Below are 26,268 nucleotides of genomic sequence, written 5' to 3' on the forward strand. Positions count from 1 at the left end.
TAGGTAAGAGGTGATTGACTGATTGATGACTGTGATGTTGATAGCATGTACATCTCGCAATCAATAGCAGTGTTGCTGATATTGTCTTTGTTGGCTGTATTTGTTTTAGCACTTCTTTACTCACTTCGATCATAAAGGAAGGTTTATGTGATAACATTGTATTGTTTGTGCTTGTCAGATCCGATATTATCTTAGTTAGGAGAGAGGAAATCTGTGAATGGAAGCATTTCAGTTGGAGTTCAGCTGGAGTGTGAGTTTGATTGTAAGAGTACTTTCAGGGTGAGTGTCCTGATAATTGGCCATTCGAACAAAGGAAAGATTAGGGAGGATTCTTGAAAAATAAATATTAGGAATTTCTGAAAATGAAATACAGCAATTTATGAAAGTATTTCTTTGATAGACTGATGTGTTTGCCCTTTTAAGTTCGATATGTCTGAAATAACCATCAACAGTGAATACATTTCAGCTTAATTAAACCAAACTTTTCCAGATAAATATTCAAACAACAAATATTTGAGTACTGAAAAATTATTAAATTGTTTTTCCATTCTGAGGAATATGAAAAATACTATGCTACCAATAACACCAGAATTTCAGGGGATTATCTCACATTTTGGAACTATAACAAGATGAAAATTAGATGTTATAATACCAAAGTTTCATGTGTATGTTGTTTTTGTAATTGGTGATTGTGTGTTGTTGGGCTGTCTGAGTAGTGAGTTGATGGATGTGTATTGGATGTTAGTACTGAGACGGTCTAATCTGATTACTTGTCACGACAAGGAGGAGGGGGCGGCACCGACATGGAATTACTCTCTACTTGTTCTGTTTCAAATAAGTCAGTGCTTACCAAGGTATAGATATCTAACTGATGGACGCAGCATTTCAACACAACTTTTTGTCTCTTTTTTTTTATCATATCAAAAAATATTCGACAAAAGTAATGATCTTGTTCTATTTTCACAGTAATCATTCATTATCGGAATCATTAATATGCAAGTGTGACGAGATGATGTGGTTACTAGTGAAGAATTCTATTTTAAAGAGCGCCTCCATTATCTGGTGCTCATGTCCTGATTTGGTCTAGACACAATAATTACTGTCTTGTTCGAAATTGAGACATTGTCGCTGGTATAACTTAGACAGACAGTTATTGCTAGATTTAAATTATCATTAAACTTTAGTTGGCAAATGAGAAAATTGTTGTTTTGACAGACCTGACTCAAAGTTGATAGCTTTAGCTACTCTTCCATGGTATTAATATGTGATAGTCTGTTTCCCAAATTTAATTTGAATGTCTTTAATGTTATTTGTGTGTGCTTTGTAATGGGAAAACATATTGTGAAATAACATTTATTTAATGCCCAACGCTAAGCAAAGATGTTGAGGTAAAGTGGAAATTCAAGATGGCCTTTCGTCAGAACTGTTTGTTATATTCAATCGCACCCTAAAAAAGGTTATGCAATGTATATATACAACCAGGACCCCATCTTTGTCAAAAGGCTTTGGTGCATTTGAAAAAATAATTTGTTCACAATATATTGAAAATAAGCTTTAGGATTTACACACAAAATATTTGCTGAACATGGTGGATGTCCTGAATAAAGTATGTAGTATTTTTTATATAAGTTGATAAGGTCCTTTAAAAAACAACAGTTGTGTCTTGAAGCAGTGAATGAACAGATATGTTGTCTTTTATAGAAAATCTCAGCAGGATTTTAAGATCGTGATCTAGTCAGAGTTTTAGATGTACAAATGTATTACTTAATTGCGTGGTGCAGATAGTTATCTGATTGTTCAGTCACACCTATAGTATGCCTATCTTTACTCTTAGAGTCAGCAGTACGGCTGCATCATAGAACGTGTGAGCAGAGTTGTGCGAGGAAGGAGGGAGGGCCATGATGTCTGATCCTCAGTGTAAGCCTATCACAGGGAGCTCCTGGAGTCTGTCCATAGCCAGCTTATTGACATTATAGCAGTGGGTAAAGCCACGACAGGTTTTAGTCTACAACTGTGACAGTTTACAAACCCACCCATCTGGTTAGGAAATGTTTGTTCAGTATAATCATTATTAACATGCTCTTTGCATATCTCTATAAAGCTGTATACTATATTGATGAAGTTCTTCATCAGTCTCTCATGTCTTCATAATGTTTTTGTGTAGTGACACACAATTTCCATCCATGTATGCCAAACAAAATTAAGCTCCATGTTTGAGTCATTAAGTGTTATGTAAAAAGTTTTCGGTGGAGGCATTATTGGTTGACTTCACTAGCTTGATGATAAGTTGAAGGGAGGTAACTCCTGCACTCCAATATGGCCAGACAATGACACAGGCAGATATATATTGTGGCCAGAACCTGACATGGCGGAGCACATGTATCGTGATGAAATGCACAGATTTATGGTGTTGGATGTTAGGTCAACCAGATGTAGTTTCTATATCTGACCACAGCCCAAAGCCTTCTACCAAATAATAAATAGACATATTTTACAGTGTATTACGCTACCTGTTCTCATTGATAGATTGGAATTATGAGAATGCAAACCAAGACACAGTGACTGAATCATGATAACAAAATAAAAATTAATGTCTGTAAGAAACTTAGTTGTTCATTGATAAGATGCATGGTATACTGGTGTTTCTGGTCCCTGCAAACATTTTGTACTGGAGAACCATCTCAGACCATGATACTTGACCTTTTTGTTCAAGGAGACCTTTCTCTGCAACAGAGAATGTTTATGTTAGATAATTTACTTTGGCACCAAAATATGCTTGTGTTTACAAGTTGTTTCTAGTTCTTGCCCCCACACTACACCTTTTGTGGCACATGAAATATGTAAGACAAACATCCTTTGCCGATCCAACCCAACTTTTCTCATGTTAATAGCACTTTACCCCTAGCCAGGAGGATAACCAATGTTGGAAGTATGTCACTTATATTATATTTTTTATAAGTTTTTAATTGTTTTCATTAAATCCTTCAATTCAAATGTTAATAATCTTTTTTGGAGAAAGTATTTGTTTCTACATATATAAATCATAATCTCTTCCCGACCTACCTTGGTTTTCCAGCCTGTTAATTGTTTTGACCCAACAGTATTTTTATTGAAGTTAGCAATAAAGGTAAGAATTAAGCTCAAGACAGTTGATAGAAATGCCTCGAGTCTTTTCAGTTTTTATTGGCCCAGTTTTCAAGGTTGAGCAGTACGCTGTGCTGAGTTGCATCCCTAAGTTATGCCAGAATCTGATGATAGTTGGTTTGAATGACAGGTTTGTTTGACAATGATTCTTAGTTTGTCAGAGCCATACCCATGCTCGTCAATTTCACCAATGTGGTGATTGCTTTACTTGGGCTTTCATCATTGAACAAACTGTGATGTGACTGAAATATTGTTCCAAGCGTGCACACTCTCATTGTCAGGTGTATTGACTATGGATAGATTCAAACTGCAACATGATGTAGTTGTGATAGTACTGAGCATGTGATTGCCTGTGTCTATTTCTGTCCGTGTATTGTAACTGCCATCATCATTAAGTTATCTTTTCTAACTACTTACATATGTAAATAATGTATCTGAGCCTTGGTGTTCCTGTATGTCACAGTAGGTCGATGTGAACAAATGACAGTGTTGGGTTGAATGTATACCAGGTTAGGGTAACGGTATACTACAAAGACTTACACCACAGGTTAATACATGTCACAGGGGTCAAACTGTTGGGGCTCAAAAACAGGAAATAAATGCTATTTGACCTAGATTTTGAACAATACATATTGAGGTAATGGAGAATATAAAGTGTGTGTCCTCCACTGTCTTATCTGTTCCCATAGGCCATTCCTTGACCTTAATTCTCGCCATTTCTTTATCCACAGAGCTTCCCTATCCTTCCTGGAGTCTTTGTATTATCTTATTACAAGCATACCAGCATGAACACCGTCTGTCTTCCTAAACTGATTACACTGGGGATGTTTTGTGCAGTGGACATTTTGTCTAGTGTGGATGTAGTCGATCCTCCGTTGGTCTTTTGGGTAGTTTAAGATTTGAGGAATAACTGTAGCTGCTAAGACTATGTTACTTGTCTCTTCTGGTGGTTCCTTAGTTCTAGACATGGCTTACTTGGTCCTGTTGAAACGGAACAGAAAACAACAAACAGAACAAGCTTGATCAACATGCTGATGTACCTTTATCCTTGCTTTCATATCAGGCTGGATAGTTTATCTCAAATGTCACATGAAACACTTCACTGCAGGTTACTGTTCAAATTGGATTGTTCCTGATGTTTTTACTTGCTATTTTAGTAGATTTCTATAGGTGTTTGTTTTAGTTGATCGGATGTTTGATGAAGGAACTGATGTGAAAAGGAAATGGTTTTGAGTTTGCACACTTCACAAACAACCCAACACCACTCAAAGACTTTATCTGGATTTCTTGAAACATCAGTTGACATAACTTTTAGAAAACATTTTTACAGTAGACTATTCCTTCCTCTTTTCATATTAAACTGTTTAACTTCTGTGAGTAGTTCTAGTTAAAGTCAATATTTATTCAATTGCCATAGCAAACACTGTTTGCTGCTAGACACCTGAGGAATTATGTTCAATGTGTATCTTCTCTCCTCAAGATATTTGAAGTTTTGAAGTATATCATACAACCGGCCTTCAAGTCTGAACTTAGGTTAATATCCACACCTGGAACAATAAGAAGATGAGGAATGTAATTTGATCAGGTTCCATTTTGGTGACCATTGATTTTACAAGCTAGAATAAGCTGTGCATTCCTGGCTTTGGGTGTGTATGTAAATATTTCATGAGAACATATACATATCACATGTGTTGCAATGATATGCCCAGTTTTGTAACACAATCCTAGCCTAGAACATCGTAAATTGCCTGTAAATTTCATCACCAAAATCAAATTAGTGGGTCGTAAGTGGATGAGGGAATTTAGTCTTGATTAAGCTTGACCTGTGAAGGCACCTCGACTTCAGTAGTGTATAGCGTACTATGTTCTATATGCAAGCACTTCTCTAGCCTCAGCTTAGATTCACTCTGTTTGAGTTACCGGAGCCCTGCGCAGACTAAAAATAGCCTGTGACCGGCTGATAGCACATGGACCACTGTTATATAGAGCTGAGGTGGAGCTAGCAAGTGGCATCAGGATGGGGGAGCAAGCATTGCAGCTCCCAATATTGTGACTTCGCCAGCATGGGCTTGTCCAACCTTCAAGCATGTGGTTTGCCTTAGTTACAATAGTACTATCATCTACAGAGACTGGAATCATGTGTGGAGAAACTGTGGCTTTATTGTTGGAATGTAAACAGCCAGAACACCCCATGTGCTTGGTGTGACTGTCAACCGCTGGTCACTCTGCCTTTCCTGTGTCAATTTCAATGTCCAGCAATTGAGTGTCCATGGTGGCGAGATTGATCGGAAAAGCTTGTAATGATGAACATGAACCCTGACCCGTTCTATTCCTCTCCCTTCTCTACCTATTACAGGAGGCCCACCCCCTATATGGGCCAGCCAGACTACCGTATCTATGAACTTAACAAAAGACTGCAACAGAGGACGGAGGTAAGATGTTTATTATTTACTTTCATACACCTAAATAACATATAGAAGTTTATTTCACTCTACAGCGATATTCCATGTTGTGTGCCTTACTTTTCTTTCATGGTCATGGTGATTTTATGACATACGTCCCCCCACCCCACCCGTATATATAGTGTGTATTGTGATTGTGTGTATATTCCTGAGAAGCAGTGAGCAGTCATACCTCACCTTCTCCCAGTCCCAGTGTTATGCATGAGCTAGGTTTCTGTACTGATGTTAACCCTTCCCATGTCATTGCTTGCTTCAAGAACACTCAGCCCGCTTGTCATCACAATCCATCAAGTTTGCTTTATCTGTTTGTTGGTGACACACTGTGTTGTATCTACATGAGTGTTGTGATACACAAGATTGTAATAGGAAATGTACCATTATTTCTATCTGGATCATATGATCAAAACCCTCTTACAGATTAGAGTATGCATCACTGTAGTCATTTCAAGCAGTACAGATACTCTGAATAAAAAAATGAAAATGATTGCTGCTTTGGTTCACAGGTAAGAAAACTAATGTATTCAGTGGTACAGGGTTACTCGTTTTGTAACACAATCAGGCATCATAGTACGTTCCATTTGCATATTACATGTACATGTATTTGGTGTATGTTTCATGTTTTGTTTAAAAAAAATGAATTGTATTGAGTTTCCATGTATTGCAACACGTGCAAATTACAACAATGAAGTGTGTCATCTTGACAAATTCAGGAACTGGAAGCATATTGAAAATAGTCAATAGCTGCTTGACAAAATAATAGACACAACATGTGTTTGAATAACAGCTTACATGAAATACAGCTTCAAATGTTAACCCTGACTATTAGGGCCTTTTTTAACTGCTGCAGTTGTATTGCAATAGTATTGCGATAGTGTGAAACAAACTTTAAGGCTTGATCATTATATTAATTAATAGAAATGAATCAAGTATTGGGGGACGATGTCAAAGTCAGCGATTTGCCTCACTGTTGCTGCTCAAACCAAAGTGAAGTAAGTTGCCGTAATCCTTGCTAATCAACACAAGGCAGGATTGAAATTTGACTTTTCTGATGCATAATTTATGTTATATTTAAGGCCATCCATATTTTTATTATGTGTTTCACATCTCCAACCTCCTAATTTCCACAGCAGCAGGGAAAATTAAAATAAGAAAACGTTTTATTATTTCACGTCAGAATGAAAATTCAGGGCGGGCAGGAGATAGGAAACACAGAAAAAAAACCTGACAGCCTAACTAATTGTGACTAATGAGACTATCGATTGTTATCCATACTATCGACAAAACTATCAGCATTTTTAAATTCCTATCAATATAATAGAATTGTTGGGTAAACAATAGGGCTGCAACAACACAGGAAGGTCAAGATACGATACATATCTCGATACTCTGGTCACATTACACTATGTATCTCGATACTCTGGTCACAATACAATATGTATGTGATAATGTCGATACTCTGGTCACATTACACTATGTATCTCGATACTCTGGTCACATTACACTATGTATCTCGATACTCTGGTCACATTACAATATGTATGTGATAATGTCGATACTCTGGTCACATTACACTATGTATCTCGATACTCTGGTCACATTACACTATGTATCTCGATACTCTGGTCTCATTACAATATGTATCTCGATACTCTGGTCACATTACACTATGTATCTCGATACGCTGGTCACATTACACTATGTATCTCGATACTCTGGTCACATTACAATATGTATCTCGATACTCTGGTCACATTACACTATGTATCTCGATACTCTGGTCACATTACACTATGTATGTCGATACTCTGGTCACATTACACTATGTATGTCGATACTCTGGTCACATTACACTATGTATCTCGATACTCTTGTCACATTACAATATGTATGTGATAATGTCGATACTCTGGTCACATTACACTATGTATCTCGATACTCTGGTCACATTACACTATGTATCTCGAGACTCTGGTCACATTACACTATGTATCTCGATACTCTTGTCACATTACAAGATGTATGTGATAATGTCGATACTCTGGTCACATTACACTATGTATCTCGATACTCTGGTCACATTACGCTATGTATCTCGATACTCTGGTCTCATTACACTATGTATCTCGATACTCTGGTCACATTACACTATGTATGTCGATACTCTGGTCACATTACAATATGTATCTCGATACTCTGGTCACATTACACTATGTATCTCGATACTCTGGTCACATTACACTATGTATCTCGATACTCTGGTCACATTACACTATGTATCTCGACAGCTGGTCACATTACACTATGTATCTCGATACTCTGGTCACATTACAATATGTATCTCGATACTCTGGTCACATTACAATATGTATCTCGATACTCTGGTCACATTACACTATGTATCTCGATACGCTGGTCACATTACAATATGTATCTCGATACTCTGGTCACATTACACTATGTATCTCGATACTCTGGTCACATTACACTATGTATCTCGATACTCTGGTCACATTACACTATGTATCTCGATACTCTGGTCACATTACACTATGTAACTCGATACTCTGGTCACATTACACTATGTATCTCGATACTCTGGTCACATTACACTATGTATCTCGATACTCTGGTCACATTACACTATGTATCTCGATACTCTGGTCACATTACACTATGTTTCTCGATACGCTGGTCACATTACACTATGTATCTCGATACGCTGGTCACATTACACTATGTATCTCGATACTCTGGTCACATTACACTATGTATCTCGATACGCTGGTCACATTACACTATGTATCTCGATACTCTGGTCACATTACACTATGTATCTCGATACTCTGGTCAAATTACAATATGTATCTCGATACTCTGGTCACATTACACTATGTATGTTGATACTCTGGTCACATTACACTATGTATCTCGATACTCTGGTCACATTACAATATGTATCTCGATACTCTGGTCACATTACACTATGTATCTCGATACTCTGGTCACATTACACTATGTATCTCGATACTCTGGTCACATTACAATATGTATCTCGATACTCTGGTCACATTACACTATGTATCTCGATACTCTGGTCACATTACACTATGTATCTCGATACGCTGGTCACATTACACTATGTATCTCGATACTCTGGTCTCATTACACTATGTATCTCGATACTCTGGTCACATTACACTATGTATGTCGATACTCTGGTCACATTACAATATGTATCTCGATACTCTGGTCACATTACACTATGTATCTCGATACTCTGGTCACATTACACTATGTATCTCGATACTCTGGTCACATTACACTATGTATCTCGATACTCTGGTCACATTACACTATGTATCTCGATACGCTGGTCACATTACACTATGTATCTCGATACTCTGGTCACATTACACTATGTTTCTCGACAGCTGGTCACATTACACTATGTATCTCGATACTCTGGTCACATTACAATATGTATCTCGATACTCTGGTCACATTACAATATGTATCTCGATACTCTGGTCACATTACACTATGTATCTCGATACGCTGGTCACATTACACTATGTATCTCGATACTCTGGTCACATTACAATATGTATCTCGATACTCTGGTCACATTACACTATGTATCTCGATACTCTGGTCACATTACACTATGTATCTCGATACTCTGGTCACATTACACTATGTATCTCGATACTCTGGTCACATTACACTATGTAACTCGATACTCTGGTCACATTACACTATGTATCTCGATACGCTGGTCACATTACACTATGTATCTCGATACTCTGGTCACATTACACTATGTATCTCGATACTCTGGTCACATTACACTATGTTTCTCGATACGCTGGTCACATTACACTATGTATCTCGATACGCTGGTCACATTACAATATGTATGATCATGATGATTCTAAAAAAAACCCAGATAACAGTACTCGAGTACGCCAGCGTTTATTAAGTTTCAAGACTTCAAACATGTCAAGATTGGACCTTTCATGATTTTGGAACAGTTACAATTATTTTATGATAACAAGACTACTGAAGTTGTTAAGCTTCAAAGTGGAACTTTCTCTACTTTCCTTCCAAACACTTCAAATTTCAAAACAGCTGAAAACTTCAAAGTTCAAACACCAGAAAATAATCAATGTACTTCACAGTCTGAATAGTTCAACTTCAGGTTCTTTGTTATAAAAATTAATATGTCAGCATTGTCAAAGGGATAGTGATGCCCGCTGGGTACTGACAATGTCACAATTGAGTGTCAACGGAGGTGGAGGTGGAGTTGTAGGGACATGGTCTGCCTACCAAACAGGATCTACGATGTGCGTTTCACAGTTTGAAAAAGTTTAGAATTGTAGTTTTTTATGATTCATAGTGTAATTCAGGTGAATTCAGGTGAACGAACAGGTACAACAAACTTCTTGAAACTTGGTCAATAAAAATATGAAATTTGATTTTAAACATCACTAGACATGATGATTTACCATTAAAATTGTATTTCCTGCCCTCATAGGCATGATTTTATATGCAAAGTATAAGATTACTGTGTGTATTTTCTCGTAAACTAAGCCAGAAAAAGCAATCAGCTGTACACACGTTTTCTCCCATTCTACCGGTGATTCAGTTAAAAAGTACCCAATGATAAAACTTCAACAAAATCTGATGCAATTGTCGGAAGAAATTGTATCTGAAATTGTTTTATGAGGAATAATATATTCCAATTTAGTTGAAGCTTTTACTACCGTATTTGACGTAATAAGCGCCCACAGCGATATTTGCTAATATATTCGTGTTTAATACGCACTCGTGTTATATGCACCCTTAATTATGGGCAATTAAATTCTGGAAAAATAAATCTCTTGTATATAAACATTTCAGGCTGTCAGCATAACCATGAGATTTATCTTTCAACTCTGTTTTTATCTACAAAATAATATGCCAATAAGAGCCCCCTATTTCTTATTTTGAGAGCGCCCTGGGCGCTTATTACATCGAATATGGTATATATATTAAAAATTGTAAGAACCATAAGTATAGCACTTTGGGACAGGTAATTGCTATTGCAAGATATGTTAGTTAGTTTGTTGTTTAACGCCACACTCAGCAATATTCCAGCTATAAGAAGGCGGTCTGTAAATACTCGAGTCTGGACCAGACAATCCAGTGATTAATATTATGAGTATTGATCTACGCAATTGGGAATCGATGACATGCATCAACCAAGTCGGCGAGTCTGACCACCTGATCACGTTGGTCGCCTGTTACTGCAAGATTTGTTTATGTATGGAACAATTTGACCAGTCCACCGTAGGGACTTCCTGCACTTCATGTTGTGAATATTGACATAAAATAGTCAAATTGCCACAAATATGACTTTAAACGACTATTTAATGGCATTTAATGTATATGTATCCATTCTCTGGCAACTAATGTTCACTTCAAAGCATCAATAGCGGGAATCTTACTGTGGTTGCTGTAAATAATGGTGACTTGTTTGATCTACTGATCAATGTTGATAGAAATTTTGAATAAAATTTTGAAATTATATTACAAACGCAAGTCCAGATATACAATGAACACATTCTTATAACCAGATAATAAAATAATGGGATTGAATTGCATAGTTCAGTTCAGATTTGTTGACTGGTATTTCCGGTGTTACCTGCTCATGGTGATAGCTGATAATGTTTTTTGAGATAGGGAAAAACATTGTGTCAGTGTAAAACTTGAGCTTATTTAAAATGTAAGTAAGTTTTGGGAGCCATGCATTGGGTGCAATAGTTAGGGTTTCATGTACTTAAGATTTGCGTTCTGTATCACGGCGTATTGATAAATAGGCCCACGTGTGTTGTGTATTGTATCTTGGGTGAAGTACGCGATGCATCTGAATATCGGTGTATCGTTTCACCCTAAGTAGCCATTCCTGATACATCGATAGTTTGCTATATCGACTAACAGGTTCGGGTAGTCAGACTATTGACTTGGTTGATGCATGTCATTGTATCCCAATTGCGTAGATCGATGCTCATGATGTCATTCACTGGATTGTCTGGTCCAGACTCAATTATTCACAAACTGCTGTCATATAGCTGGAATATTACTGAGAGCCATGTTAAACAACAAACAAACAAACAAAACAAAACAGTGGGTCTATCCCACTCATGGATGGTTGCTGTCAACCATTATTATTTTTTAGGCCAAGACTGCAGTAATATTGATGTAACATTGCTGTCTATAGTGTCAAGTGACATTGGCTCACTCACTCACTCGCTCACTCGCTCACTATTTTAAACATTGTTCCCTTCAGCGTTTTGTGAGAATTGTAATTAGATTGAGAAGAAAGTGGGATTGTATGATGTCCTCTACAATCGACTGGGACCCAGCTGTGATGTTTACAGGGCCTTCCATGTGTACACAGAATGTTATATTATCAGATAACATTTAACAGGGGCAATAAACCAAGTAGATTTGGGGTATGGTAGTTTATTTATTAGTTTTGTTGATTATCAAACATTGTCAAAAGAGTTTGTCTTTCTTTTAATCTGAAACTAACATGTGAAGGAATTATTGTTGATTATGAAAAGCTATTGGCCTCATTTCCTGTAAATGTCATCTGAAGGATTTAGCCTGATTTAGTCCTGGAAGAAGGGTGGCCCTGAGTAGTACATGAACAACACATGAAGTTGCTCGTATTTCTATGGTACGTTTGTAAATTATGGAAACCCTGATAATCATCAGAAAGGAGTTTTATTAAAAGTGAAATTCAGAAAAAGTATCAGAGTTCATGGTGCACATATCATGTCTGATACAATTTCAGTGCGGAATGTTTTGTTAGGCAGACAGTGTGACGAAACAACAGGTGGTGCAGCTTCTATAGGCTGTGTTCCATGTAACATGTGTCGTGCAATATCTGGGATGCTCTCAAAACTAGTTACACTTGTTACAGTACACAGCATGTCAAGATAGGTCACACTTGTTACAGTGCACAGCATGTCAAGATAGGTCACACTTGTTACAGTACACAGCATATCAAGATGGGTCACACTTGTTACAGTACACAACATATCAAGATAAGTCGCACTTGTTACAGTACACAGTATGTCAAGATAGGTCACACTTGTTACAGTACACAGCAAGTTCAAGATAGGTCACACTTGTTACAGTGCACAGCATGTCAAGATAGGTCACACTTGTTACAGTACACAGCATGTCAAGATAGGTCACACTTGTTACAGTACACAGCATGTTAAGATAGGTCACACTTGTTACAGTACACAGCATGTCAAGATGGGTCACACTTGTTACAGTACACAGCAAGTTCAAGATAGGTCACACTTGTTACAGTACACAGCATGTCAAGATGGGTCACACTTGTTACAGTACACAGCAAGTTCAAGATAGGTCACACTTGTTACAGTGCACAGCATGTCAAGATAGGTCACACTTGTTACAGTACACAGCATGTCAAGATAGGTCACACTTGTTACAGTACGCAGCATGTAAAGATAGGTCACACTTGTTACAGTATGCAGCATGTAAAGATAGGTCACACTTGTTACAGTACACAGCATGTAAAGATAGGTCACACTTGTTACAGTACACAGCATGTCAAGATAGGTCACACTTGTTACAGTACACAGCATGTAAAGATAGGTCACACTTGTTACAGTACGCAGTATGTCAAGATAGGTCACACTTGTTACAGTACACAGCATGTAAAGATAGGTCACACTTGTTACAGTACACAGCATGTCAAGATAGGTCACACTTGTTACAGTACACAGCATGTAAAGATAGGTCACACTTGTTACAGTACACAGCATGTAAAGATAGGTCACACTTGTTACAGTACGCAGTATGTCAAGATAGGTCACACTTGTTACAGTACACAGCATGCCAAGATAGAATGGACATCAAGAATATTAAGATTGAGATTGGGTATGTTTGGCAGTAAATGCTTTTTCTGTTGTAATGAGTTCAAATGCTGCATGGGCAGTACTGGTATTAACTTATTTACATTCACATCTAGATTATGCCCACATCCTCTTCTCATTCTCACATTTCTCTTTTTAATTTTTGTGTGGCCAGTAGCTTAAACTTTTGATGATTATTATTAAATTTCATGTTTCATTGTTAATGGTGAGTTTTTATGAGTGTTTATAAAGTTAGATATGTCAAAGTGGCATGGTTGATTTCTTATTGGAAACTTTTGCTGAAAATGCTGTGTCCATCTGTCATGATTCAGCTCCCTCTCTTGGGGTATTTATATGCCAGTGAGTCTGATGTTGCTGTTGCCATAGCAACTATCCTGCTATTTCTGATGGGAACTAAAATGGTTACTGTGTTATAAGATGATGTAGACTGTCTTGATTGTAATTTGCTTTGACCACAGTGTTTTTTAATAAATGTTCAGTTTATTAACAACAAGTGTATGAAATCACCTCAATGAAAGTTGTGTGTATGAGATATTAAAATTAGCATTGTCAGATTTGAAATCATTTAAACTGCATAGTTCCTTTTGGCTACTTTTCAATTTTTTTGTTCCAAGTGAATATATTGGCCTATTGTAGCTTTTCTTGATGACCGCTCTGATGTTATATGTCTACAATCAAGGCATTAATAAACCTGAGAATCAATTCTTTATTCAGATATAGTTTACAGTCTTTGATTCTGAATGACATATCTTGTATTTCAAAAGAGTAATTTGTCTTGATATGTTAAGACTGAATTTCTTTTTCAAATCAACTTTTGGCAAAACGCTGATGGTTCCATTACTTAGTAAAAATCATTATTCTATTTCTGTCAAAATATCGTAATGTCGAACATAATGTTGAAATGTTTGCTCAGAAATATTTGTGGATCTTTCAGTGTATCTGCATAAAGGTCACTGCGTCTGTTGCCAAAATGTTAAAAAATTCCCAGTAAATGCTAAAGGGTAAATGATCATAACAGTAAATATCAAGATATGAAGCAGTATCTATTTTATTGTGAGACACAACTGCAGGCATACATTGTTAAGAGTTGTATTGCCACCCAAGCATGACTTACCCCAAGTTGATGCAGAAAGCTATTAGTAAGCAACTATACATTATTGTTTCAAAATAAACTTCCTTATTTGAAATTGGAATTGATTCTCCTCCGTTTAATTTCATTTGGGAATTTAATTCCTAATTGACAGTTGTTATTTTCCATTCAGCTAGTAAGTTGTGCAGTAAGTGCTAGTATGTTTTTCATGCTGCTGTGAATTCAAAATAAATGACGTACTGTTAAAAACTATTGATGATGGCTAAGTTTGTGGTTGCCAGTCTGAAAGGGGAAGTCCTTGGTTTTGCCTTTCTACATGCAGTTATACACTGACTTTCTCCCTTGTCATAGTGGACCTTTCACCTCTGTTTCCAGGGTAAAATATAAATTAATCCGATTCTAGCTGACCCTTGTCCTGGGTAGCATTAGAGCCTCATTATAACGCCAGATTCTTATAACAAAGCTGGTGCATTTCTGTAATTTTCTTTTAAAACTGTCCTGCTTTGTTTTTGAATGTTTGTTTTATATCAAGTATAAGTTTGAGATTTTAGGAGGGATTTTGAACTGACCAGCGACGAATATCCCCCAGAATGCCTTATAATGAGGGATGTGTGTTGTGCGTGTCAACCAGTACTCCCCGTTTTTGAAATGAACTCATCCATACAGTCTGACCTAATCCTTGAAATCATGAAGTCAACTTCAGTTAACCCTTTCAGTACCCACTTTTAAAAATGTTTTCAATATTATAATGCGTTCTTGACATTTGTTTGTGATAAAAATTGTATGTTTTTAGTCTGAGATTGTTTTATAGGAATTTTAAAAATTGATAAGTAGTTCTTCGTTAGTAAACATTTCCCTCATTTATCAATATTAAATTTGTTTTTATGGAATTGAGGGCACAGGTGGCACAGTCGTCTAAATCGTTGTAATTTGCTGTGCAGAGTAGTTTCCCTTGGACACACTAACAACCTGTGATCGTGGATTGTATTCCTGGTTCAGCCCGATTATGTTTTATAGGTTTGTCAGTACCATATCCATGCTCATGGGTTTCACCAAAGTGGTTAACATATGATACATGCATCACTCCTTCTTTCCTCCAACATCAAGCCTTGATATAACTGGAATACTACTAAAAACTGCGTCAAACCCAACTCACTCACATGGAATTGCGAAAATAACTATCCATAATCATGATAAAACCTGTTTTTATACGTCAGTATGATTGTATTGTAATTAAAGTTCAATTTTGTCTCTCTTTTTATTTATCAGTATAAGTGGGTTTTTAAAAAAACCAAAACAATTCTTAGAATGCTTTTTCAAAAAATAGTTTATTAGAAATACATGTAGCCTTAAAATATAGACAATAACATGTATACAATGTTCCCTTCTTGTCCTTTGTGAAATATCTTTCATAACAGAAGAGAGCAAAAGAGAACTGACATTTTATGGGTTAATATGCCATTTCTTTTTCAAATTCACCCTTTTGCTTTTTAGATGTTTAGAAAATGTGCAGTTTAAGGATTTTTCCTGCCAACCCCATGATTATTATCAAGCAATACCTTTTTTACATTTGCAGTCTTATGACTAAATCCATATTACAATTCTTCATGAGATACAATAATCAACGAAAATATGCTTTCTCTTCAGATACTGCCCCTCAAAGGGTTAACACAGGCCTAATGTTTACAGATTAACCCATAATACCTTAGCAACAGCTAAGATGAGAGAATGGACAAGATTCTTGACCAAAAACCTTTAAATCGGAATGAGATGGTGTTAAATCGGAAGGGCTGGCACAACTCCCACTGGCAGTAAATAATCATGTTTGCAGCTAATTTCTAAATCCAGAATCGATGAGCTAGGGGGTTAGGAGATACAGGGTTAATACAAGACTAATGTTCATGGGTCGAACTCAACATGGCCTGTATCTCTGCGTTGCTTGGAATAATCCACAGGTCTGATCGCAAGGAGATCTCGGTGGTGTTTGCATATTTAATCACAACCTTAGCATCTCTATGCATGAGTGATTGCCCCCTCCCCCTCCCGCACAGCAGGGTGCTTTACCAGCTGGACTTGCCATCTCCACGCCACCCATTGTCTTTGGTTGTGCATCCAATCAGCATATTTATCGAGAGGACAAAGTATCAGTATTGATTTTTTCGCCACCGGAACATAATAAGTTCAAACAAACAGGTTTGGGACAGGCTGTTACTTGAAATCTGATTGGCGATGGTGAGATCGAAGCTCACTGACCTGTAGCGAGGAGGATCCAGGTCACATGCTTGTCCTTATGGGGACTTATCTCTGGCTAATCACAGCATTCTTGTCATTTGTCCACAGCAGTTTTAATGAACAACATACCAAAGCGAGAATATTTTTCTTTACTTTGAGTATGACAGAATATCTTTTTAAGATGGGATATTGAAAATAACTTATATTACATCCGGTCATTGAAGATCTCAAATATTTTTAATAATATTCCAAAGCATTTGTCTCAAGAAAAAAAGAATTGAAATCAAATGTTACATTTTGGATATTTTTTTATCTTTACTCAGTTCATGATGATGTGATATATCTGGAGTCAATGAAGTACAAAAAGAAATTATCCTCAGTGATGTGACTGTGTGATGATCATCTCCTACAGTTAATATAAGCTACAATGGTTTAACCAGTGATGTCAGTCAGTGTCACTGTGGACTTGGGATGCTCATAATTCTACATGGTAATCTCTGCAAAAGAACTGAATGCTTTGTAAATCCATGATGGATTTACACAAAATATTTTCATAATAACATTTACAAGTAATCAGATTTTAGTTTGCAAATCTATTTTGAGTGTACTGTGGACAGCTGCTGTCACTACAGACAATTCACAATCCTCCACTGCCTTTCAACTTCAACAATACAATTTGTGACAAAACCTTTTGTGCCTGCTAGCCTGAATTTGCCTTTTAGTATCAGGGTTCCGACTTAGGGCTCGGACTAATGGCTAATGTTGCAGATTGACAATATATTCACAAGAGTCTGTATGCAAGTTATCAGCCAAAGTGCAGGCCACTGTAACTTAATACTGACCTCGTTTTGCATAACAACGGGCAATTATCAATCATGTTGCCATAGGCCCTCATAGCTAATCTGCATATACTAACGTAACCAAACACAGTGTCAGACTGTATCGGAATGTCTCTGTCGACTTGCCTGATTGACTGAGTGCCTCACAACTCAACTGGTGATACATTGATCGATGATGTCCCGTCCATATATTCCAAGAAAACAGCGTTTCAGATGAGTGAACACTCAACACATGGCAGATGGAAGATAAGGTGAACACTACAGCATCATGCAACATTTAGCGAGCATTCTGATACTTCGGACATCCTTGCAGGTGACAGTATCAATCATTGCACTGTCACCCATTTCCATGTCAATTATAATCATTGCATTGTCAATGTTCATCAAACTCCAAAAAAAGTTACCTTTGATTAGGTTAAATAACATCTTCCCGAGGCAAGAGCGTTAACTGACTATAAAAGTCCAGTTTCCTGCCGAACTAGGCTGGTATTATAGAGTTACATTTTGGCTGGACTAACGAGTCTATGCATAGTCCAATCAAAATCGCGCACTGAAATCAAAATCCGGTTGGTAAACTGTCGTGCAGATTTCGGTCGATTGCAGGATTTGCAAAGCATGTGCCCCGCCAACTCGTTGTCAACAGATTTTTTCCAAATCTTTTCATGTTTTTAATCAAGGTGTTCACGTGATTTGATGCACTTTGCGATGTAAGATCCATTTTATCACAATTTAGATCTTGATTATCAATCAGGTCGTCTTGACCGGGTGCCGCCATTTTGTTTGAAGCAAATGCAAGTGATGGAATCGGATTGGTCCATAGGAGAGGCTTAGAAGGCATGTAACTCGTAATAACCACTGGTGGCGCTACGATCGAGCCCAGTAATTCCAGCCTTGTTCGGCAAGGGTGGAAACTGGACTTTTATAGTCAGTGAACTCTCTTGCCTCGGGAAGATGGTTAAATAACAGCTCTCTGATGTTGACGGCCAGTGTCTCTCTAACCTCTGTCGTGTCTTTTGTGTGAATAACAACCACAATACATTGCTGTTTGATTGGTATGTTCGGGGGTATTAGCATGCTAAGGATACACATCCTCTCCATTTTAGCTGTAAAAACATCATTGCCATAGGGCAGTTAATGGCAGACCTCAGTCTCCTGCAAATGATATTATCCTTAAAAATGGCGTTACTCTATTACTACATTTATCAAGTATGACAGGCTTGTCTATGGTGTAATTCATTCTCGTAGGGAGGGCCAACTAAAGTGAGGATGGGTGGCTGACAGTGTGAAGTGTCTGTGTGTCAAACATACTGTCCTCTAAGCGTGGTCCTATGCTCATGTTGCAAACACAACTTGTAAGGCATTCTTATAAAGCCACAAGTTACGTAGCTCTATTAACAGTATTATTTTAGGTCGCAGGATGATTCTACCCATGTCAATGATTATTTAAGCTTCAGGACATTTGTGAAAGGTGAGCCACAGAACCTATGGCTGTGGTGTTGCTGTTCTTGATCCTGTGACAAGTAATAAAATCCTATTTAGTCACACATTCTAACAAAACTTCAAGTGTTTCATTCAATGTCAGTTGGTATAGACATTTTGTGCATCCATCATAAAATTAGGCCAGTGTCACTAATTCATATTTCCAGGTAATTTCCGTATCATGTTGTTCCTCTTCTTTAATGATGGTATCAAGTGGGGAGGTATACACAGAGCATCCTTGTTGTGAAGTCCACCAATCTGTCATCAATAGACAACAGACAGGGTGGTGAAAGTCACTGGTGCCGTATTGATTTTTAGTGGAGCAAATTTTGCCAGTTTTACAGTGAAATACATCTTCTTGTGTTAGAGGCTGCAGAATTGTCTGGGTAGAAAATTTGCGGGGCCCAGGTCACTTGGTAACCAATGACTTGATTAGTTCTTGTGCCCATTAGACTCGGCCAGACAGGGCCGGGGAGCATCTCATGGTAATCAAATCCCAAACCTGTGACGGGCAGGATTACATTGAGGACTGGCATTAGTATTCTTTGTCATCAGCTTAGGTCAAAGACGAGAATAATTCTTTTTTGATCAGCCATTTTCATCTCATATTGATGTTCTCTGCGATCAAACTTTTGTATATGATTCAGAAAGATACGTGTAAGATTTGGGGTATATTCTTTTGTCAGTGTATTTTGTTTGGTGATAAGTTTGAAACCACATTACAGATTTGGATATGTGAAGATGGAAGAATAATTATTTTTTAAATAATGACAATGATTTCTGGGACAAATACAAATGCAGTCAATAAAGTAGCTTTGAGGAGTGAACGGTTGGACACAATGGTTGTTTTGACACCAGTGCACTAGTTGCTTTTGCTTCTTTAAATCAGTTTTGAATTTACATACCTTTCGTATTTTGAAAATATCAGCAGTTTACAGATCACAACATACCAGACAGGTGGTACATTGAAGTAAACGTTCATCATGACTTTCACCTTATATCAGTATATCAAACTATATTCATGTCAGCTTGTAAGGGGTTAACAATACCTGGCAAAAAAGTTTTGTGATTTTGAGACTTTCCCCTTCCTGTTGGTGAACAGACCAGCAGACTGAGCTGTTATCTTGTGACCTAGAATAAATAACTGGAATTTTATTCCTTGTTCTGCAAGCTTGTACTTGTATCACTGATTTCACCAGTGATAACTAGTGGTCATCAAGGCAATTAGGAAAATAGTATAATTTGTAGTACACTACAAAGTCCTATTTGTCCTGACTTTAATTTGTGGACATGGTTTTAAAACGTGTATTAAATGTTGTCTTTTTGCACTCTCTAACAGATAACTACTTTCTCATTAAAAAAAAAAATACTTTTAAAAAGTTTCTATTTTATCTATCTTTTAAGTGAACACACATTTTCAAGGATAATTATTTTTTCTGGTAACACTTGTAATCCTATCTCAATTCAGATGAAATATATGTATAATGTGGGGGCACTATCAAAAGTTCTAATGTGACATTTATGTGTCAGTTTACTGAATAGCTAACGAGTCCTGCCCCTCCGTGAAATACGTCAATATGACACAAGCAATGAATTATTGAAACAATATTGATTTTCACTCTTGAGGACACCAAAAGAAGATGCATATTTGCCACAAGTTTTTTGGTCACCAGACTTTGGGGATCTAAATCAGACAACTTTCTCCCCAAGCTGTCGGCTAGGAAAAAATACAGGCTAAATTGAGACAGTAATTTGTCTGACTTAAAATAGCATATGGACTTCAGAAAATAATTGCATTGATATATTATAACTAAGTAGAATCAGTGGGAGACATGTAAATATTCCTGTATGGTTTCTATTAGAGTCTCTGTCCTTGAAAATCACTTGTAATCTTTGTATTGACCTGTAGTAGTATTTAGGTTCAGGTGCCTAATTTAGCAAGGCCATGTTTAGGGATGATCAATCAAAAGCCTATATGGTATGGCTGCAGTTAGTTTATCTGCTCACCTCACACTTTGAAATCTGCTTCTTGGCAATTCTTATGATGACAGATTTGCCATCATGGCAACATTAAGATTCTAGGATTACTGTAGGGCTGTGATGAGTTGAAATTTACTCCCCGGATACCTGAGCCCCTATTACCCGACCCTACTGTAGTACCGGCTGTAGGTATGGAGTTGGCGACAAGATGTCCCACTGGGAGTTGTTTTACCCGTAGCCCTAGCAAAAACTATTGACATACACTTATAAAATTGGCTCACAAATTTCAAAATCAAAAGGAATGCAGCATAGTCACAATGAAATGCAAACTTTGGCGACTTGGGTAACCATGAAGTTTTACTGTTACTGTCATTAAACAATATATCATGTGACTAGCCACGGGTCAAGGTAGTCCTGTGGGTCCCCAGGTCATTCTCAGCATCCACTAGACCCGAGTACCCGAGTTACCCTTCTCAGCCATGGTACAAGGATCCTACAGACACAGTTTTTATGTTGTTAAACATGAAATTCCTTGTGTTAAAGTATTCATAGAGGACATAAGTTTTGGCCAATCTTGCAAAACATTTCAAATTAATAGTGTATTTCAAACTCTGTAGCAAATCACATACCATATAGTGCTGTTTTTAAGGTGAGTTTTTCTGCCTAGAATATGGGGGTTTTCAAGGGGGTTCGTCTTATACACAGGGTTGAAGACTTTTGAATTTTTTTCCCCAACACAAAGACATTACTGTGAGCAGGTAACACCGGAAATACTATGTCAACAAATCCGTACTGAATTCGGCATATTCATCATGTAATTACACTGTCTGGTTATAAAAGAGTTCATTATATATCTGGACTAATGTTTGTAATCTATTTTATTAATTGTATTCAAAACTTCATTCAATTTTGTTTATATTCATTTTGGCGAAATCATATGTGAAGTGATCGGAAGATCGCACAACTCACCATTATTTACAGCAACCAGTCATCATATTACCGCTATTCAACACGCCTTGAAACGAACTTTAGTGGATAGAGAATGGATATATATATATATCATAAATGCCATATATTGCATCACCCAAAGTCATATTCAGTGTAGTTTGACTACTATATTTCAACATAAAGTGTTTGCTATCACGAGCGCGAGAGCATCAACGGTAATTTGTCATATTGTTCTATACGACAAAATATCCGTTAATAGCGATCTGCTGTACCAAAGTGGTATGCTTATTAATTTATTTAAAATATTTTTGGCTAAAGCTGAAATAAAATAACATGATATTGGAATAAATTATTCCTGATAAAATAATAGTTTCAGATAGTTTTCTCTGATCATTGTATCAAAATTCTTTAAGGTTATATTAGTGGGTAATTTTTAACCGAATGACCAGCAGATTCAAAGAAATGTGTGTACAGCAGATTGCTTCTTCCGGCTTAGTTTACGAGAAAATACAGATGGTAATCTTAATCTCTTCATATAAAACAATGCCTATCAGAACAGGAAATACAATTTAATCGGTAAGCCATCATGTCTAGTGTATTTTTTATCTTAAATTTCAAATTTGTCTTGACTAAGTTTCCCTGAATTCGCTGAAGGCATACAATGTATTTGTTTCTGCAGAAGACAAACATGTTTTTATTGTAGGGATTGTGTTTGTGCTTATGACGTGCTTCATTCCGATTTGCTTTATAGACGGGGTATATAAATTTGCATCGAATTTTGAAGGCTTGTACAGGGGGGTCCCCCTTTACGTGGGGGCGCTTTATAGACGGTGATATACGGTACTAGTTGAACAATTATGCCAGTTATCAATACTTGAAACTGAAAAAAGTAATTTTGATGATATTGAAGATGTGAATTCTAGTTTGGTGTTTCGACTGTACAAACTACTCGGTAACATACTCCTGGGTATCTTCATGGCATGGTTGTGCCGACAGGTTGTGCCGACAGGTTGTGCATGTCTACTGGTATGATGTTCTGCTGCAGGGCTTGACCTGTTATGTTAGCTGCATGGCTTGACCTGTGTATCAAAATTCTCCAATGACCTTGTTTGTCTGTCACCTCCAGGAAGCATGTACTAAACAGTCAAATCATCAAACCTACATAGTTTCATATTAACAGTGAAATAATTCCAAATGGACACAGCTGGCTTATTCTTTGTGGAAAACGTGAACATGTGTTGCACCTTTGCCTTGGCCTTCCCTGGCCTCCCATCTGTAACCTTGATGCAGGATGTACAGCATTAATGTAGCATCATGTAACTTAACATGTTGTTGAGGAAATGATCCTATGCCCAATGCGTGTAAAAAAAGTGGCCTTCCTTATGTATATGTTGTTGAGGAAATGATCCCATGCCCAGTGTGTGTAAAAAAAGTGGCCTTCCTTATGTATATGTTGAGGAAATGATACCATGCCCAGTGTGTGTCATTAAAGTGCCCTTCCTTATGTATATGTTGAGGAAATGATCCCATGCCCAGTGTGTGTCATTAAAGTGGCCATCTTATGTATGTTGTTGAGGAAATGATCCCATGCCCAGTGTGTGTAAAAAAAGTGGCCTTCCTTATGTATATGTTGAGGAAATGATCCCATGCCCAGTGTGTGTCATTAAAGTGGCCTTCCTTATGTATATATGTTATTGAGGAAATGATCCCATGCCCAGTGTGTGTCATTAATGTGGCCTTTTTTATGTATATGTTGTTGAGGAAATGATCCCATGCCCAGTGTGTGTCATTAAAGTGGCCTTCCTTATGTATATGTTGTTGAGGAAATGATCCCATGCCCAGTGTGTGTCATTAAAGTGGCCTTCCTTATGTATATGTTGTTGAGGAAATGATCCCATGCCCAGTGTGTGTCATTAATGTGGCCTTCCTTATGTATATGTTGTTGAGGAAATGATCCCATGCCCAGTGTGTGTCATTAAAGTGGCCTTCCTTATGTATATGTTATTGAGGAAATGATCCCATGCCCAGTGTGTGTCATTAAAGTGGCCTTCCTTATGTATATGTTGTTGAGGAAATGATCCCATGCCCTGTGTGTGTCATTAAAGTGGCCTTCCTTATGTATATGCTATTGAGGAAATGATCCCATGCCCAGTGTGTGTCATTAAAGTGGCCTTCCTTATGTATATGTTGTTGAGGAAATGATCCCATGCCCAGTGTGTGTCATTAAAGTGGCCTTCCTTATGTATATGTTGTTGAGGAAATGATCCCATGCCCAGTGTGTGTCATTAAAGTGGCCTTCCTTATGTATATGTTGTTGAGGAAATGATCCCATGCCCAGTGTGTGTCATTAAAGTGGCCTTCCTTATGTATATGTTGTTGAGGAAATGATCCCATGCCCAGTGTGTGTCATTAAAGTGGCCTTCCTTATGTATATGTTGAGGAAATGATCCCATGCCCAGTGTGTGTCATTAAAGTGCCCTTCCTTATGTATAGGTTGTTGAGGAAATGATCCAATGCCCAGTGTGTGTCATTAAAGTGGCCTTCCTTATGTATATGTTGTTGAGGAAATGATCCCATGCCCAGTGTGTGTCATTAAAGTGGCCTTCCTTATGTATATGTTGAGGAAATGATCCCATGCCCAGTGTGTCATTAAAGTGGCCTTCCTTATGTATATGTTGTTGAGGAAATGATCCCATGACCAGTATGTGTAAAAAAAGTGGCCTTCCTTATGTATATGTTGAGGAAATGATACCATGCCCAGTGGGTGTAAAAAAAGTGGCCTTCTTTATGTATATGTTGAGGAAATAATCCCATGCCCTGTGTGGGTCATTAAAGTGGCCTTCCTTATGTATATGTTGAGGAAATGATCCCATGCCCAGTGTGTGTCATTAAAGTGGCCTTCCTTATGTATATGTTGTTGAGGAAATGATCCCATGCCCAGTGTGTGTCATTAAAGTGGCCTTCCTTATGTATATGTTGAGGAAATGATCCCATGCCCAGTGTGTTTGTCATTAAAGTGGCCTTCCTTATGTATATGTTGTTGAGGAAATGATCCCATGCCCAGTGTGTGTCATTAAAGTGGCCTTCCTTATGTATATGTTGTTGAGGAAATGATCCCATGCCCTGTGTGTGTCATTAATGTTCCTCCTCCTGTTCCAGGACAGTGACAATCTCTGGTGGGATGCCTTTGCCACCGAGTTCTTTGAAGATGATGCCACACTGACGCTCACTTTCTGTCTAGAGGATGGACCAAAACGCTACAGTGAGTGAATAGGACCAGTTCCATTACAAGATTACTATAATGTGATGAAAATAGATGAAGGGGCTCTGATAAGAAATATTGTATCTCAGTTTTCTTGTGTGTTTGCATTGAGCACACTGAGTCAAAGAAGCTTATTTTGTATTGCTAATTTGCCTCCAGTTTATTTAGAATATGTCGGAAAATATTGGAAGAAAATACAGAAATTTCTCTAATCGGAATTATTTCTGTTTGCAGCAATTGGGCGGACATTGATCCCCCGATATTTCCGGAGTATATTTGAGGGTGGCGTCACTGACCTGTACTATGTACTCAAACATCCCAAAGAATCTTTCCACAACACAACGATAACTCTGGACTGTGACCAGGCCATGATGGTCACACAGCATGGCAAGCCCATGTTCACTAATGTAAGTGGAACTTGAGGACTGTAGGGGTGTGGGAGGCAAGATAGGGGTGGGTACAGCTGAGTCGGGGATGCTGCTGGGGTGTGGGAGGGAACACAAAGGGTGGATGCTGCTGGGGTGTGGGAGGGAACAGGAAGGGTGGATGCTGCTGGGGTGTGGGAGGGAACACGAAGAGTTGATGCTGCTGGGGTGTGGGAGGGAACACGAAGGGTGGATGCTGCTGGGGTGTGGGAGGGAACACAAAGGGTGGATGCTGCTTGGGTGTGGGAGGGAACATGAAGGTGGATGCTGCTTGGGTGTGGGAGGGAACATGAAGGTGGATGCTGCTTGGGTGTGGGAGGGAACATGAAGGTGGATGTTGTGTTGGGATGGATGATGCTTGAGTATCGGGGAGGGGTGGATTGTGTTTAGGTGTGAGAGGGTAGTTTAGGAACTTTCATGAAGGTGTTCCGAAAGATCAGAGGGGAGGTTGA

At 37.8% G+C, this 26,268-nt stretch overlaps 1 protein-coding gene across 8 annotated transcripts in view; it reads left to right on the forward strand.

Moving 5' to 3' along the window:
• LOC124111698 (LIM domain-binding protein 2-like) overlaps window positions 1–26,268 on the forward strand; it is a 58,795-nt gene that overhangs the window by 22,266 nt on the left and 10,261 nt on the right. For 7 of the 8 annotated variants that reach the window (XM_046471464.2, XM_046471462.2, XM_046471459.2 and 4 more), the window contains 3 exons: window positions 5,501–5,576; window positions 25,289–25,391; window positions 25,626–25,798. In XM_046471464.2, coding sequence (XP_046327420.1) covers window positions 5,501–5,576; window positions 25,289–25,391; window positions 25,626–25,798 — 352 coding nt within the window. Of the gene's footprint in view, window positions 1–5,112; window positions 5,577–25,288; window positions 25,392–25,625; window positions 25,799–26,268 lie in introns of those variants that run through there. The other variant, XM_046471468.2, reaches the window with a different exon arrangement.

Source organism: Haliotis rufescens, unplaced genomic scaffold, assembly GCF_023055435.1.
Source record: "Haliotis rufescens isolate VD_foot unplaced genomic scaffold, xgHalRufe1.0.p SCAF_12, whole genome shotgun sequence".
NCBI lineage: Eukaryota > Metazoa > Mollusca > Gastropoda > Lepetellida > Haliotidae > Haliotis > Haliotis rufescens.